At 41.2% G+C, this 15,295-nt stretch overlaps 3 protein-coding genes across 5 annotated transcripts in view; 1 reads left to right on the top strand and 2 right to left on the bottom strand.

Annotated features, from left to right (window-relative positions):
- FAM227B (family with sequence similarity 227 member B) overlaps window positions 1-2,349 on the bottom strand; it is a 97,359-nt gene extending 95,010 nt beyond the window's left edge. The window contains exons 1-2 of the mRNA XM_058156465.1: window positions 2,235-2,349; window positions 1,972-2,054 (exon numbers count right to left, since the gene is read on the bottom strand). Of these exons, the coding sequence (XP_058012448.1) occupies window positions 1,972-2,054; window positions 2,235-2,349 (198 nt within the window). The remainder of the gene's footprint in view (window positions 1-1,971; window positions 2,055-2,234) is intronic.
- DTWD1 (DTW domain containing 1) lies at window positions 2,149-10,473 on the top strand. 3 transcript variants are annotated; one of them, XM_058156537.1, is made up of 5 exons: window positions 2,149-2,366; window positions 4,699-4,947; window positions 5,695-5,838; window positions 7,011-7,266; window positions 7,685-10,473. In XM_058156537.1, exons 1-5 carry the CDS (start codon window positions 2,361-2,363, stop codon window positions 7,912-7,914), a joined length of 885 nt encoding a protein of 294 aa, XP_058012520.1. In that variant the 5' UTR covers window positions 2,149-2,360; the 3' UTR covers window positions 7,915-10,473. The 3 variants fall into 3 exon arrangements, with proteins under 3 accessions (XP_058012520.1, XP_058012518.1, XP_058012519.1); XM_058156535.1 differs by having other exon boundaries at window positions 2,154-2,366; window positions 4,702-4,947; XM_058156536.1 differs by having other exon boundaries at window positions 2,157-2,366; window positions 4,641-4,947.
- A 136-nt stretch (window positions 10,474-10,609) lies between these two features.
- NNT (nicotinamide nucleotide transhydrogenase) overlaps window positions 10,610-15,295 on the bottom strand; it is a 58,043-nt gene continuing 53,357 nt past the window's right edge. Inside the window, exons 20-22 of the mRNA XM_058156512.1 lie at window positions 14,303-14,421; window positions 12,097-12,212; window positions 10,610-10,809 (exon numbers count right to left, since the gene is read on the bottom strand). Coding sequence (XP_058012495.1) covers window positions 10,660-10,809; window positions 12,097-12,212; window positions 14,303-14,421 — 385 coding nt within the window. The 3' untranslated portion in view covers window positions 10,610-10,659. The remainder of the gene's footprint in view (window positions 10,810-12,096; window positions 12,213-14,302; window positions 14,422-15,295) is intronic.

The raw sequence follows: 15,295 nt of genomic DNA, 5'->3' as shown, positions 1-15,295 counted from the left end.
AAAATCAGCCAGTAGGTTGAATTCATTTGAGGGATATGCTATTTTACTGACATTGAACCATTTTGTAACTCTTTGATTCCTCATATCAACAAAAATGTTTCTAATTGGATTTTTGTTTTTTCTTCAGGTATCCCTCTGGCAGAGCAATAAATAAACACCCCATAGCAAATGGTGAGATAGCTCGTTCTCACCATGACTCTGTGCACACAACATGCTTCATTAATTCAGATAAAAATCTAGGGGCTATACTTGTACCATAAACTAAGCTTGGTTAGTATATGTCTTGAGTGCAATGCAAACATGGCTTATTTGACGTGTCTCCAAACTCCAAAGTGTTGAGTATTGACCTCTAAGCATCAATTGGACTATCGGAGGAGTTGACCTTGTTATTTGTGGTAAAGTGATATTTATTAAATTATTTCCATTTAATAAATGTTTTGCGGGGCCAACAATCAAACTTTCATGAAGGGCACAATCAACTGAAGAGTTTGGAAACTTCTGCCTTTGTGTGCTTTAGAGTCATCTGCAGACTTACCGGTAGAAAACACGCCAGCTCAGTACCCCAGCCAAGCACGGCAACGTGCCTTCAGCATGAAAAGGAAGACAGGTATCTATCTAAGGGCTTTCCTTTAGAATATAGACTAACAGAGTTGGAAAGGGCCTTGGAGGTCTTCTAATCCAACCACCTGCTCAAGCAGGAGACTGTACTGTTCCAGCCAAATAGCTATCCAAGTCTCTTTTTAAAAATCTCCAGAGATGAAGCACCCACAACTTCTGAAGGTAAGCCATTCTACTGATTTTACAGAATTACAAGAGTTGGAAGAGACTTTGGAAGGCGTCTCGTCCAACCCACTGGCACAAGCAGGAGACCCTGTATTATTCTGGACAAATGCCTGTCCAGTCTCTTCTTAAAAAACCTCCAGTGATGGAGCACCACCAATTTAAATCCCCAAAACTTTAACCTTATCTACTGAAGGACTCACCCCATTCCTAAGAGGTCTGTAAGGGCCTAAGTGCACCAGCATAATGTTTTCTTTTATTCATATCCGTTTCATGTATTTATAATTATGCTTACACTTGTATCTGTCATAAAATACATGCTTGACAAAATAAATAAATAAAATAAATAAATAAATAAATAAATAAATAAATAAATAAATAAATAAATAAATAAAATAAAATAAAGTGGCTCAGTGGTTAAGACATTGAGCTTGTCGATCAGAAAACTTGGCAGTTGGGCGGTTTGAATCCCTAGTACTGGTCTCCTGACTGAGCCAGGGGGTTGGATTAGATCAGGGGTCTCCAACCTTGGCAACTTTAAGCCTGGAGGACTTCAACTCCCAGAATGCCCCAGCCAGACCCCTGGACTAGATGACCTCCAAGGTCCCTTCCAACTCTGTTACTGTTAAACAGCAAAGCTGGCTGGCATTCTAGGAATTGAAGTCCTCCAGGCTTAAAGTTGCCAAAGTTGGAGACCCCTGGACTAGATTAGGGGTCTCCAACCTTGGTCCCTTTAAGACTTGTGGACTTCAACTCCCAGAGTCCCTCAGCCAGCAAAGCTGGCTGAGGAACTCTGAGAGTTGAAGTCCACAAGTCTTAAAGTTGCCAAGGTTGGAGACCCCTGGACTAGATGACCTCCAAGGTCCCTTCCAACTCTCTTACTGTTAAAACTTCTGGAAGCCAAGCTGTTCCACATTAAGGTGTGCCATTTTTTTTAAAAAAACAAAAGCAAACAAGCCCCCTTCCCCCCCCCCCAAAAAAACCCCTAATTATGGCACAAGCTTTGTAACCCACGAACTGAGCATTGCAACTCTTGGTTCTAAACGTCCTTCCAGCCTCTTTCGAGAGCCCCAAACACGTGTTGCCCGTCCTCCCTCCCTGCGGAGGGGAAGGGCAGCCTCGGATTTAAGCCGCCGACCTTGGTAAAAGAATGCTTATAGGAGGAGAGGGTCAGTGTGCGACCCCGCTCACCCATTCCCAAGCAAGGCGGCCGCCTCTCGCCCTCGCCAGCCCCAATCCTTCCAGCGGCTGCTGCAGTAGCAGAAGGCCCCGCCCTTCCAACGGACCTTCTCTTGGCGTTGCTAAGGCGCCCTAGCAACCGCCTGTCTCCGCCCCCCGCGGTCCGCGGTCCGCCACGTTCCATCCTTCCGGCTTTCCCCCTTTACCCCCGGCGCTGGAGTTCCGCCTCGCGCGCGCGACGCGCCTGTCCTAGAACGAGAGAGAAGACACGCGACCCTTCCGCGAGGCTCGGTTCCGCGTCCGCTCGTGGGAGGCGCGCTTGCCATAGGTCTCACCCACACCCCCTCCCCTCCCCACCCGCTCCCAACGCCGAGAGGAGGCCCTGGGCATTGCTTTGCAAAATGGCGGTGGGTTTCCTTGATAATGGAGATGGATGATGGGCGCGAGAAGTGGTCTTGGGCTCGGGGAGAGAGATGGGGGAGGCGGTGGCAGCAACCCCCAGCCCGGGATCCCTGTGCATGGTTTACTAAATTGCAAAAAAACAAAACAAAACCCACTTGTGGGAGGGTCTCCAGAAGTTGCTGTCAACTCCCAGGGGAGGAAGTGTTTGGAGAGGTGCGAGGTGGTGGGTAGTGGTGGTTCCTAAGCTTAACCTGCATGATTGTCCAAGAGAACAGCTGTGCTGGTTTGTTGCAGAGGTTTGGTGACTTTTTTTTTTTTTAAGGACTAAACCCAACCTGGGTTAAAAATGTGTTGTTGGAAATGACCTTACCATAGAACCCCTGAGTCAAATGGACTGCCTCTTATCAGAGTTTCCCAACTGCCAGAATTCTCCATCCGTCATGTTGAAGTGGAGTTGTGAGTTGAAGTCTAGCCCTGCTAACTGGGGAACATTTATTTATTTATTTTATTTTGTCACACAGTATATATAAGCATAAGCATGAAATAACTATACAATATCTAAGCATATATATAAGTATGAGTATGTAATAACTATATTAATTGGATATAACGAAAGGAAACAATAGGACGGGAACGGTAGGCACGCTTGTGCTCTTATGCGCGCCCCTTACAGACCTCTTAGAAATGGGGTGAGGTCCATAGTAGACAGTTTTTGGTTGAAGCTTTTGGGATTTTGGGAAGAGACCACAGAGTCAGGTAGTTTCTGAGATTTGAAGTTCACATGTGGAGTGAGGAACACTGACCTAGATGTTACAGCAATCTGTTAAGTTACCGGCATATATAACTATTTCCAACAGAAGCAGAGCGCTCTTTCCACTTAATGCTTATATCTTTTTTGAGGTCGCTGAGACTGATATAATTGGCTTCGCTTGGTTGTGCTAAGCAAAATGTCTGATGGGAATCCAACTGTGGTAGCATGCAAGTCATGGTTTGGAGCAAAGGATGTTAATGAACCCAGCCAATTGGAGTTTAGCGCTATCTAACAAAGCACTAAATCTTTGTTGCTAAATCTGTTGTCAGGATTTTGGCAGCCCACTTATGGTAGCCTAGGGCAGTGAATAACTTACATTTAAAGCAAACTATAGTTTAAAGAGCAATGTGAAACTGCGTTGAGTGGCAAAGAGTGCTCAGTTTAGTTTAGTGGTCAAGTGAGATTTAAACTTGGTTGTCTCTAGAAGTAAGATTGACTGATACTTGGGTTGAACTATTCAGTTGTATAAAGCATGTCTTACTTCCGAAGTGCACAGGACATTCTTATTTGTTAGAGTTTTACGGTTGTGGAAAACATAGATGAAATTTATCCTTTTCTCTGCCAGAAGCATTTTTCCCTGTGGTGATAAGGAAAGCTGCCACTAGTTGTTTAATATAAGGTGGCTTGATCTGTAGGCCAGGAATTCATAACAGATTCCTGCTCTTGAACTAAGGAATCCATGTGGTTAGAAAATTTTGTCCAAACCTAAGCAACTTTCTTCACTTACCTGCCAAGCTTTCTCCAGCAAACTGTCTCAGAACATTCTCATTCCAGGGAGAAAGAGCCGATACTGCAAAAGCAGAAATGGGCCTTGTTACACAAAAGCCACAAATACATTTTTGTTATTATCCCATTAATAGGTATCATTTTTAGAAGTAACGGTTATTTTATAAACTGCAAAAGTTTGGCAGGTGAATCAACGAAATGAACTACTACCCCATGGTCTGTGTTTGTAGCAAAAAACATGGTTGCCATTATATTCTATATATATTCTTAATATAGTAAAACATATTATACATGTAAAGTAAATAACCAAATACTTGTCATACAAGTTAAGTCTCTATTAATGAATAGTGTTACTAAGATCCTGCAATACGAAACATAGAAACTTTATGCTGTTAAGCTTCACATTAGATTGATTCTTATACTTTACCACTTATACCACTTAACCTAGAACAGATGTGGAGAAACATCAATTGTGCAGTCTTTGGATTAGATCCAGACATGTTGGCAGAAGATGAAGCTTCTACCTGCATGTCTCTGTTGTTTAGGATCTCTCTGTGTCTGTCTCCCCCCACCCCAATACACACACTTTAAATTTCAGCCCTCCAACTCTATGTACAGCGCTGATGGAGAATAGTTTTCCCTAATCTGATTTAATCTCATTCATCAAGATTTCTATTCTCTCTAAGAATACTTATCTGAAATTATACTTGAAAGCTATTCTTGCATTATTTATCTTTAACAGTTCCAAGGATATCATTCATCTGAAATATATCATTACATTCATCTCCCATTAAAAAAAGCAGACCAAGATAAACCAGGAAATGAAAAGGAATGCTGAGTGTTTGCGAAATCAAGATACACTGACCGCATCCATGTTACAAGAAACCCCGTTTGACAACTTGTGTCTGACATCTCAAGCTATTCTTGAGAGAGCCCAAAAACAAGGAAGATCAAAATGCCCCAGATGTCACGGATCAAGGATGTTCTACTGTTATTCGTGTTACGTTCCAGTTGAAACTGTTCCTGTTGAAGATATTCCTATTGTGAAGGTTAGTGCAGGGGATGTGAAGGAGTGGGGGGGAAGGTCAGTGTTCTTTGGTTATTTTATATCAAATGTCCCAGCAAGTCATTCTAATAGAGGAAATAGATAAAGGTGGAGTTTAACCTAATCTTGTCTGTTGTGCCAAAAACTTAATAATAAGTGCCACCATAACCATACAGCTGCTTTAGTGAAAGTAAAGCAGGTCACAGTAGCCCAGTGCCACTCAGACGTATTTCCTAGCCAAGATTCTTGCCTAAATGTTGGCATCTCTGTAGAACAGGTGGGGAATTATGGCCCCCTTATGACCTGTGGACTTCAACTCCCAGAATTCCTGAGCCAGCCATGGTTTTCAGGGTTTACCAAGTTGCAGCTATTGCAGCGTCCCTGGTCTCAGCATGTATTTACAACATGCTGGCTCAGGAATTCTGGGAGTTGAAGTCCACAGGTCATAAAGAGACCATAGTTCTTCACCCCTACAGTAGATGATCGTGGAAAAGATGCCTACCCAAACTTGCCCCAAAGGCAGCCTTTGATTTAAGTCATTCAAATAGTAGCTTCTTTTTAATTGTATTATTCAATTTCATGCTATTTTTGTTCTTTCCCATTGATTATTTTGCTGAAAATTGCAATTGTAACCGGTGCAAATCATGTATTATATTCTGATGGAATGCAGAGTTGAGCAAATGTATATATTTTATGGTTCAATTTGGGGCTGAATTGAATTTTGATGCATTGTCTGGGTTCGTTGTTTAAGCTTCCCTTGAAGATTGATATCATCAAGCATCCCAATGAAACAGATGGCAAAAGTACAGCTGTACACGCCAAGCTTCTGGCATCTGAAGATGTTACCATTTATACATATCCATGTATTCCTGACTATGAAGAAATGCAGCATGAAGTAAGAGTCTGTCTATATGTAGCACTACAGGAAGAACTTTTGTTTCTCACTACCATGATTGCTGCTGTTAAATATATAGTGTTTAGCATTATTTTGCACGTATGAGAACAAATAATCAATGTATTTGTCCAGGAATTCACGAAGTAGGACTTATTGCTTATTTGTATTCACAGAAGTGAGTTCCATCTCTTGGGTTATTTTTAGAATACAAGCATTTTTGCAAGAATTTTCCTGAGAGGACAGGTAATCCTCGCTTACCAAGTACTTGTTCAGCAACCATTGAAAGTTACGAAGTTGCTGAAAAATGTGACTTACAACTGGCCCTCAAAAGTTGCAACTCTTGCCCTGTCCCTGGGGTCAGCACGCATTTACAACAGCCACAGAATCACATAGTTGTGTGATTGCCATTTGCAACTTTCATAGGCAGCTTCCAACAAGCAAAGTCAATGGGGAAGCCAGCAGGAAGTCACTAGTCACAGTCATGGATGTGGCATTTGATGACCCCTTAGCAGGGGTGAAATCCAGCAGGTTCTGACAGGTTCTGGAGAACCGGTAGCGGAAATTTGGAGCAGTTCGGAGAACTGGTAGCGGAAATTTGAAGCAGTTCAGAGAACTGGCAAATACCACCTCTGGCTGGCCTCACAGTGCGGTGGGAATGGAGATTTTGCAATATTCTTCCCCCAGAAGTGGGGAGGGAATGGGGATGTTGCAGTATCCTTCCCCTGGAATGGGGTGGGAATGGAGCTTTTGCAGTATCCTTCCCCTGCCACGCCCACCAAGCCACATCATACCCACCAAGCCACGCCTACAGAACCAGTAGTTTTAAAAAAATGGATTTCATCACTGCCCCTTAGTGATAGGAGTTACTGGTTCCTATTGCGGTCAGTAAGAGAGGATTATCTATACAGATAGCCTGAACCCAAAATGACAGGGGGAATATTTCTAAGAGGGTGGATCAGCATGTCAGCCTATTTGATGAAATAAAAGTTTCGCAGGGTTTTAACATCTTCTCATATTTGTTTAAACAATGTGGTTGGTAAATGTTACACAGAGTGTATTTTCAGAAATAGTGGTGAAATTTTAAAATAGATTGATTGGGAAAAATAGGAGTTGCCTTGTGGCTGAGGCTAATCTAGATCTCACGAAGGTTTGTTTTTTTCCCCCATTTTTAGATTGCACTTATTTTTCCTGGACCTAATTCAGTTTCAATAAGCAACATTCCTCTCTCTTTGCGAACAAAATGTAAGACGGATACCAAGGACTTATCAGCAGAACCAGCACCCAAGTGTGCAAAATTGGAGCCAAGCCACAGTAGAATCATGGGTGAAGATAAATTGGCCAAGAGCGAAAATGCACTGAAAAAAATTGTATTCATCGACAGTACATGGAATCAGACAAACAAAATAATCACAGATGAGCGGCTCCAAGGTATTATGTTTATGAATGGAAAGGAATCATAGGAATTGTTCTAGGCATAGCGGAGAGCTGTTACCAGGAACAAATACCTCCTCTCTACTCTCATTTTTCTTCCAAAAGTTTTGCTTTTCCAAAACTAGTGCACTGTAATGTTGCATAGCATTTTTTTTTTTACTCCAATCAGATATTGCTGCATTTCAGGAAAGAAAGGGTTTTGGAGAAAAAGAGATGACTTATCTAGCCACCCTTTGAAAATATAATGGAAATTACCGTATAAATCTGCCTACATATGTCTTAATCAGGCTTATCCTTGTTTGTAATGCTTTGGAGAAACCTGTTAACAATTTGCTACAAATAAGGTTTTTTTTTCACAGTCTTTTGTGTAATTAAATGCCCTACATTGTCATCTTTGGTTTTCTTCACTCTGCAGGGCTGCTACAAATTGAGCTGAAATCAAAGAAAACCTGCTTTTGGCGCCATCAGAAAGGAAAACCAGAAACATACCTCTCTACCATTGAAGCAATTTATTACTTTCTAGTAGACTATCACAAGGAGGTCTTAAAAGAACACTATGATGGACAGTACGACAATTTGCTTTTTTTCTTCTCATTTATGTACAAGCTGATCAGGAAAGCCAAGGATTCTGCGGGGAAAAAGTAAAGTGTTCCTCATGCAAATGTCCACAAAAGAAATGTGATCCATTATCCTTTAAAACCAGTCCTTTAAAACAGGGGTCTCCAACCTTGGTCCCTTTAAGACTTGTGGACTTCAACTCCCAGAACTTCTAAAGTTTCCTTCTAAAGCAGGAATGTCCAACCTTGGCATTTTTAAGACCTATGTGTGTGTGGGGGGGGGGGGGGATAGGTCTGGAATTCAACTCCCAGAATTCCCCAGCCAGCCTTGTTTATGTAGTGCTTCCTTACTTTTGCTGCATAGCAAACTTCAGGAAAAGTTGACATTTCTACACCAGAGATAAATTACTTTCTGGAGGAAGGGTGTTTCTCAACCTACAAGGGACATGACTAACATTTCCTCACTTTTTGTGAGTTTTTTTTTTTTAAATGAGCCCATTACAATTGCCTAATGCCTAATGTCAAAAGATTAAGGCACCTATTATGATGCCTAATATTAAAAAATAAAACTTGTGCCATCAAAAATTGGCAGTCCTGATTAAAGCTCACAGATGATCTATCTGTGATGTCTAGAAGATACCATTAGTTATCCTGCTTGGTACTTCTAGAGATTACAGCCCTTTTAAACTTCGTCTTTATTTATGGAAGCCAGCATGAGGATTGGCACTTATGTTTTCTTTGCACAGGAGCATATCATTTGCTTCTAAGATTGCAGCAAAATAACAATCTCAGAAGTTCAAGGCAAAATAGGCAGTCCTCTTTATAAGGTATAAACCTAGCTGCAATCAAACATGGATAGAAGCTACAATAAAACACATTAGAGGATGGGTCGTGCATCTTAAATCTTACATGTTGTATAAAGCTGCATACATCGTCGTTGTTAGTTGCAAAGTTGTGTCCGACCCATCGTGACCCCATGGATTCCAGAGGATGGTAGAGGATAGGAAGGCCTGGAGGAAAGTTGTCCATGGGGTCGCGATGGGCCGAAAGCTGCATACGTACTGTAATGATTCAAATGATAAATATCTTTTGGAGTCATCAACACCCCCCCCCAAAACTTAATGCTTTTATTGTGCATAGTTCTATTATTACTTATTTCTACTGTCAATAAAAGGCCATCGTGGCTTTGTGTTACAATAATCTAACCCTGAAAGACATTCATGGTGTCTTCCAGATCTTATTTCCTTGGGAAACATTTGCAAATTATTTAGAAGCAGAGACAGAGAAACCGCTTATGTCAACAAATGTTGAATTGATTTTAGGGTTTTTGCTTTAAACCTCACACACCAATCAAGTTTTGAGATTCAGAACGTATTTGGATGTACAGATAGAAATAGTCACACAGGGGATGACAAGGGTTTGTGCTTTGCCTAAAGGTCAAAAGTTTTTTTTTTAAAAGAATTGGAAAGGAAAGGAAGAAGAGTGGAGCAGAAGAGAGATTTGGTGTCTAACCTAGGATATCCATGCCATTAAATTTGTACGTTTGATTCACTCACTGGTTTTCAGATTTCTCTGAATTCCAATCAAGGAGACTATTTCAGGGCCCTTGTTTCTCTGAATTCATACCATGTCCTGCTCACTTCAGAAGTCAAGTATTCTGCTGAAAAGTAGTGCCAAACATCAAACCAGGTTGTGTCCCACAATCTGCTTGTTTATGGGAGTCTTTTCTGTTATTACCTTCTTTTTCCACTGCTCTGTAAATTCTTTAAACCTGTAAGGTGATATTATCAGGTGCAGAAAATTTACTATAGGACAGCACAGATGCATGGTTAACATAGGAATAAAAGGGGCTTTTATTAAATAACTTTATAAAATGATTTTGATACAGGTTCACTCGTTACCACAAATTGCTTTTATCCCACCAGTACAGTGGTGGGATTCAAATTTTTTTACTACCAGTTCTGTGGGTGTGGCTTGGTAGGCATGGCGTGGCAGGGAAAGGATACTGTAAAATCTCCATTCCCTCCCCACTCCAGGGGAAGGATACTGCAAAATCCCCATTTCCTCCTCATCAGCTCGGGAGGCAGAGAATAGATGGGGGCGGGGCCAGTCAGAGGTGGTATTTACCTGTTCTCTGAACTAAAAATTTTGGCTATTAGTTCTCCAGAACTGGTCAGAACCTGCTGAATACCACCTCTGCACCATTATTAGCCTAACTCCATATTATTCCTAGCCTGTCTTCCTAACAGGAGAAGTATTACCAGTCTTACACTCTGAAGCTCCTCGGACCTCTTCTTCAACTTGCACTTCCCAAATCTCTCTTCCTGAAGCCCATCCATTGATTGATTATCCTGCCACTTATTCTTCACAAGCTATCACTATTACACCCTAGAGCAGACAATTCAAACTTTAGACCCATCCCTTCGTCCACAAGATCCCTCTCTTTGATGATGGAATGTCCTCTCCAGAGGACTAAATCTGGCCCAGAAATGATCACTTGTCTTTTATTGTACGGGTTGAAAATGTCATAGTAATGTTAGAGAAACAAGTGGATGGATGGGTGGATGGGTGGAATGGGTGGGTGGGTGGACAGAATTTTCACCCATATAAAGACACAGGAGCCACTCATTTCTCATATGAGTTAGATTCTCCTATTTATCTTTCTGACAGTGTATATACATAAGCGATTTTGTCCATTATCCAAGGATACAAATAATTGGCACCAGCCTGTTAGAAGTTCCACTGATTTTAAGGTCTTCAATAAACACAATCAAATTAAAAGGTACATAATAACACTTTATCACTGGATGATGCCTTAGAAGGACCGGCAGCACTAATGGCTAAAAGAATCTCGAATTTTGGATTGTAAAGCATCGCAGGTTTTCTTTGCGTCTCCAAGCAACATCGAAGTGTTTGGTTTATAAAAAATGGGATTGTCGACAGCAGCATACCCAACTCCCAGGGTGCGCTTCATGACAATGACCTGGTGGACAAACCAAATGACATAGAGTGAGATCAACTATTTCTTGCCTTTTATCGAAAAAGTTAGTTAAAAACCTAACCTGCCTTAAGAAGTATACAGTATACAAATTGGTTAAATCATTAAATGTGGTTTACACCAACACCACTGCAAGGATATGCAAAAAAGACTTTTTAACAGAAGTCTGTAGATTTTTCACTGGGATAAGAATGAAACAGAAATTCACATACAATATTATAAAATCGTAAAATTGGAAGAAACCATTAGGGTGAGTCCAAACTCCTGCCAGAGCAGGAATTAAGTAAAATTGAATTAAATTAATGTCAATTAAATCATTCCAAGCAGATGACTTTGGTAATTGGTTCCAGTGTTGTTGAACTGCTCTTACCATTAGGAATTTATACTGGATTTTTCCCCCCCTAATATTCAACCTGAACCTGCCTTCCTGTAATTTAACTACATTGTTTTATGTCCTGCCCACTGGGATGATGAAGAGCAGTTCTTCACCTCCTTCCACCCCTCTTTCTGATATTTGAACAATGCTCTCCTATTCCCCATCAATCATCTTTCATGACTAAGCCTATTCTCTCCCCTCAATTCTTCCTCATTGCTTAACTTCTTTTTAAAAAATACAGTATTTCAGATTCTACTGCTTAGCAAAAGGCAACCACCATATAGTCATAAGGACATAAGCAGGGCCCAGCTGGATCCGAATGCACTGCTGTCAAATGCAAAATCTTATTTATTTTGGCAAATCTAGAGAGCGTTCCAGATTCTCCAGCAACAGAAAGCAGGACATCCTCGTTTAGATTATTGTCTAATCAAATATCCTCATCTTACTTCCCAACTCGGTGTTTTTCTGAGGTCTTTTGAGTTCAGCCCTCATCATTTCCCAGCCAATATGACTGTTGACTCTGCAGTGCCAGCAAGCTTTTTGCTGGACTGTCCCGCATATGCACCAAGACAAATTCCTTGTGTGTCCAATCACACTTGGCCAATAAAATTCTATTCTATTCTATTCTATTCTATTCTATTCTATTCTATTCTATTCTATTCTATTCTTAGATGCTAGAATAATTCCTTCTTCCAGAGAAACTGCACCTTGTGTCAGCTGGAGGATTTGATGACATCAAAACAAGTATCATCATAATAGCCTGCACTGCAATGAAGGCAACGTTTTCATAGTTGGGGACAAAGATGCCTTTCTTTTTACATTGTGCGTTACACATTCTTTGCTCTAATGAAGAAGCAATCACAACCCTGTGCTCTCAGTTTCTTGTTGTCACTTACTTGTTTAGATTTCCAAACTTCCAATACAGGCATGCCGGCTATAATGGAGTTGGGATCTTCCTGCGCTGCAGAGTTCACGGTATCGTTAGCACCAATGACCAACGTCAAATCTGTATCTAAAAGTAGGAAGAAAGACCTTTTGATATGAAAAGCTTCAAAATCCAAGAGTGCCATTGTTGTTGTTAGTAGCAAAGTCATGTCTGACCCATTGTGACCCCATGGACAATGTTATTCCAGGCCTTCCTGTCCTCTACCATCCTCTGGAGTCCATTGAAGCTCATGCCGACTGCTTCAGTGACTCCATCCAGCCACCTCGTTCACTGTCGTCCCCTTCTTCTTTTCCCCTCAATCTTTCCCAGCATTAAGCTCTTCTCCAGTGAGTCCTTCTTTCTCATTAAATGGCCAAAGTATTTGAGTTTCATCTTCAGGATCTGGCCTTCTAAAGAGCACTCAGGGTTGGTCTCCTCTGGGACTGACCGGTTTGATCGCCCTGCAGTCCAAGGGACTCGCAGGAGCCTTCTCCAGCACCAGAGTTGAAAGGTCTCAAAAAAGACCTTAAGGGTGCCATAATCGCAATTTTTTAAAAAAAACTAAATTGGGGAAGCTGTAACGTTATTTCTGGGACCGTAAAAGAAAGTTAGTATAGTGAGCCAGCTAACTGATACTCAGTGTCCTTTCCATGTTGCTTCCGCTACTATTTGTCTGCAGAAATTGTGGCTTGTGAATAGTTTTCCCCTTTTCATGAAAAGGCTTCTAAAACAAGATGTATGCAAAATAACCTACAGGTGAAACCAGAGACAAGATACCCAAAATGTACCATGGGCCGGGCTATGTAGCCCAAAAGCAAAACAAGGTTCAGAACAAACCAAAAAATATCATTTCTCACTTTCTGATCCTCATGTGTGACCTAACTCATCTCTTCCCCAAAGTGACCAAGTTATCCCACTTCATATTATCTTCACAGCAACCTAGACTAGGCTGAATAAAAAAACACCTGATTGAGTGGTGATTGCCATTGTGGATATCCTCAATCTCATATGGACTAAAGTGAATATTAACCCAACACCTAGAAAATCCTCTTCGTGTGTAAAGCGCCGATCCCTTTCCATTTTCTCACTCTCTCTCTTTTATAAGTTCTGTTTATGCTTATACGTATGCTTGGTATACGGAGCCTGCTTGAAATCTGTAGATTTTGCATGAATCTCTTCCATCTGAATTTGGCTGCTCTCACAGTTTGGAGATATTCCATGCTGGCATATTAGCCTGACAAGCATAAGCTGCTGAATTCATCGCTGCGATGCTAATTTGAAAATTTATTTCTGGTCCAGGACTGTCATGAGTCCCTTATTGAGCCATAAAACTTGACCTCCCAAAGAGATGTCTAAGACAATTGCCTCGCCTTCTGATGGACTGCCTGAGAAAACAGACCACCTCTGAAGTCAGATGAGAAAACAGGCTTTGGAACTGAAGCGCTTCTAGCATCCAATGTAATGTGGCCAACCGTCAATCTCAGAGGACTTTTTCAGGCACCCATTCAGGAGGATGCTTCAGGTGTGCAACTGGTTCAAGCTGGAAGGAATTCCTACAGTCGGTGCCAATTTCCAGTGTAGGATTATTAGTATGCCAGTACAGTAGCTTGTAGGGGGTGGTGGGGAGGGCTAAGAGGAAGTGAGGGGCAGATTGCCTAGGAGATGATAATTATAGGGGAGAAGTAAACGGAAAGAGGACTGCATATTTTGTCACATAGTAACATCAATTTCACAATAACTGGAGCTACAGATTCAGCTAAGGACCCTGAGTGGCGCAGTGGTTAGAATGCATTATTGAAGGCTAACTCTGTTCACTGCCAGGAGTTCGATCCTGATGGGCTCAGGGTTGACTGAGCCTTCCATCCCTCCGAGGTTGGTAAAATGAGGACCCAGATTGTTGGGGGCAAATATGCTGACTCTGTAAACCGCTTTAAAGCACTATGGAGTGGTATCTAAGTCCTAAGTGCTATTGCTATTTTGCAACCTGTAGAAAACACCATATCCACTCCTTCATTTCCGTGTATCGAAACCATCATTTGCTGAGGACCGCTTCATCATTCTTCAGCCTAACTCCAAAAGCAGATTAAAAAAACAATGTTCTTGGGTGGTTGCAATGCAATGCAAAGCTGTAGTTTTGTTCGATTTTTCATTCCCTTCATTCAACCTTTATCCCCTACCTGGAAAATCTTCATTAATTTCATCCATTTCCAAGACGACGTCATATGGCACACCAGCTTCTGCCAGGAGGACGTTCAGCTGGCCTGGCATTCGGCCTGCAACTGGATGGATGCCAAACCTGCAACCCCAAAAATAGGAAGAAATGCCGAACTAGGTCTACAGACTGAGAAATGGGGAGAGATCAGACAAGGTTCATAGAAAGGGGAGAGTTATGACATCTTCTCTCCTCTAAGCAGGAGAAAGATAGCTAATATGGTGTAGTGGTTAAGGCATTAGGCTAGAAACCAGGAGACAGTGAATTCTAGTCCTGCCTTAGGCACAAAACCTCCTGGGTGACTTTGGGCTGGTCACTCTCCAAACTTTGCCAAGAAAGCTGCAGAGATTTTTTTAAAATTTATTTTATTAAATTTCAACAATTAAACAATTCTTATTCACCTCTTGTGCATGCCGGTGATATCATATCATAACACTACAATTCACCTATACTCTATACATTTTTACTAAATCTACTTCTACTCTGTCTATTTCTTTCTGCAGAGATTTATCCAGGCATTCAGCAGGAGTCAACATTAACTCAAAAGCACACACCCCCAAAAGGAAAAAAGTCCCTAGAGAGGCAATGGCAGCACAATTTAGACAGCACCTAACTTTCCTCCTAAAGTTGCAAGTCAAAATCTATACAACTGCCGTTGCATTTTTGTTTTTGTTTTTTTTAATTAAAAACAAGCTTTGTTTGGATTTCTAGGATGTGGCATTGTTAAAAACAGTAAAAATATAAGACATAAATTTAATAATAATTTGAGCACCACATATAGCATCTTGGCTATAGCCCCTGCCATCCATGATCAACAATAAAAATTATATAAAAGCAAATTGGAGATTTTTTGGAAAACATTCTCATTTTAGAATGCTGGCACTAAGATGCCTGCTGAAATGCCATGCAACACAAAGGGAGGATTAATTTTTATTTATATATATTCTATTTGCATACC

The sequence above is a fragment of the Ahaetulla prasina genome, chromosome 13, assembly GCF_028640845.1.
Source record: "Ahaetulla prasina isolate Xishuangbanna chromosome 13, ASM2864084v1, whole genome shotgun sequence".
Taxonomy (NCBI): domain Eukaryota; kingdom Metazoa; phylum Chordata; class Lepidosauria; order Squamata; family Colubridae; genus Ahaetulla; species Ahaetulla prasina.
Note: the sequence above shows the minus strand (reverse complement) of the source record. Positions and strands in the feature narration are given on the sequence as shown.

Excerpts from the sequence above, each read along its gene's own strand:
- DTWD1 (XM_058156537.1), top strand. Across the intron at positions 4,948-5,694 it reads AAGATATTCCTATTGTGAAG|CTTCCCTTGAAGATTGATAT; the intron begins GTTAGTGCAGGG and ends TCGTTGTTTAAG. Across the intron at positions 7,267-7,684 it reads CACAGATGAGCGGCTCCAAG|GGCTGCTACAAATTGAGCTG; the intron begins GTATTATGTTTA and ends TTCACTCTGCAG.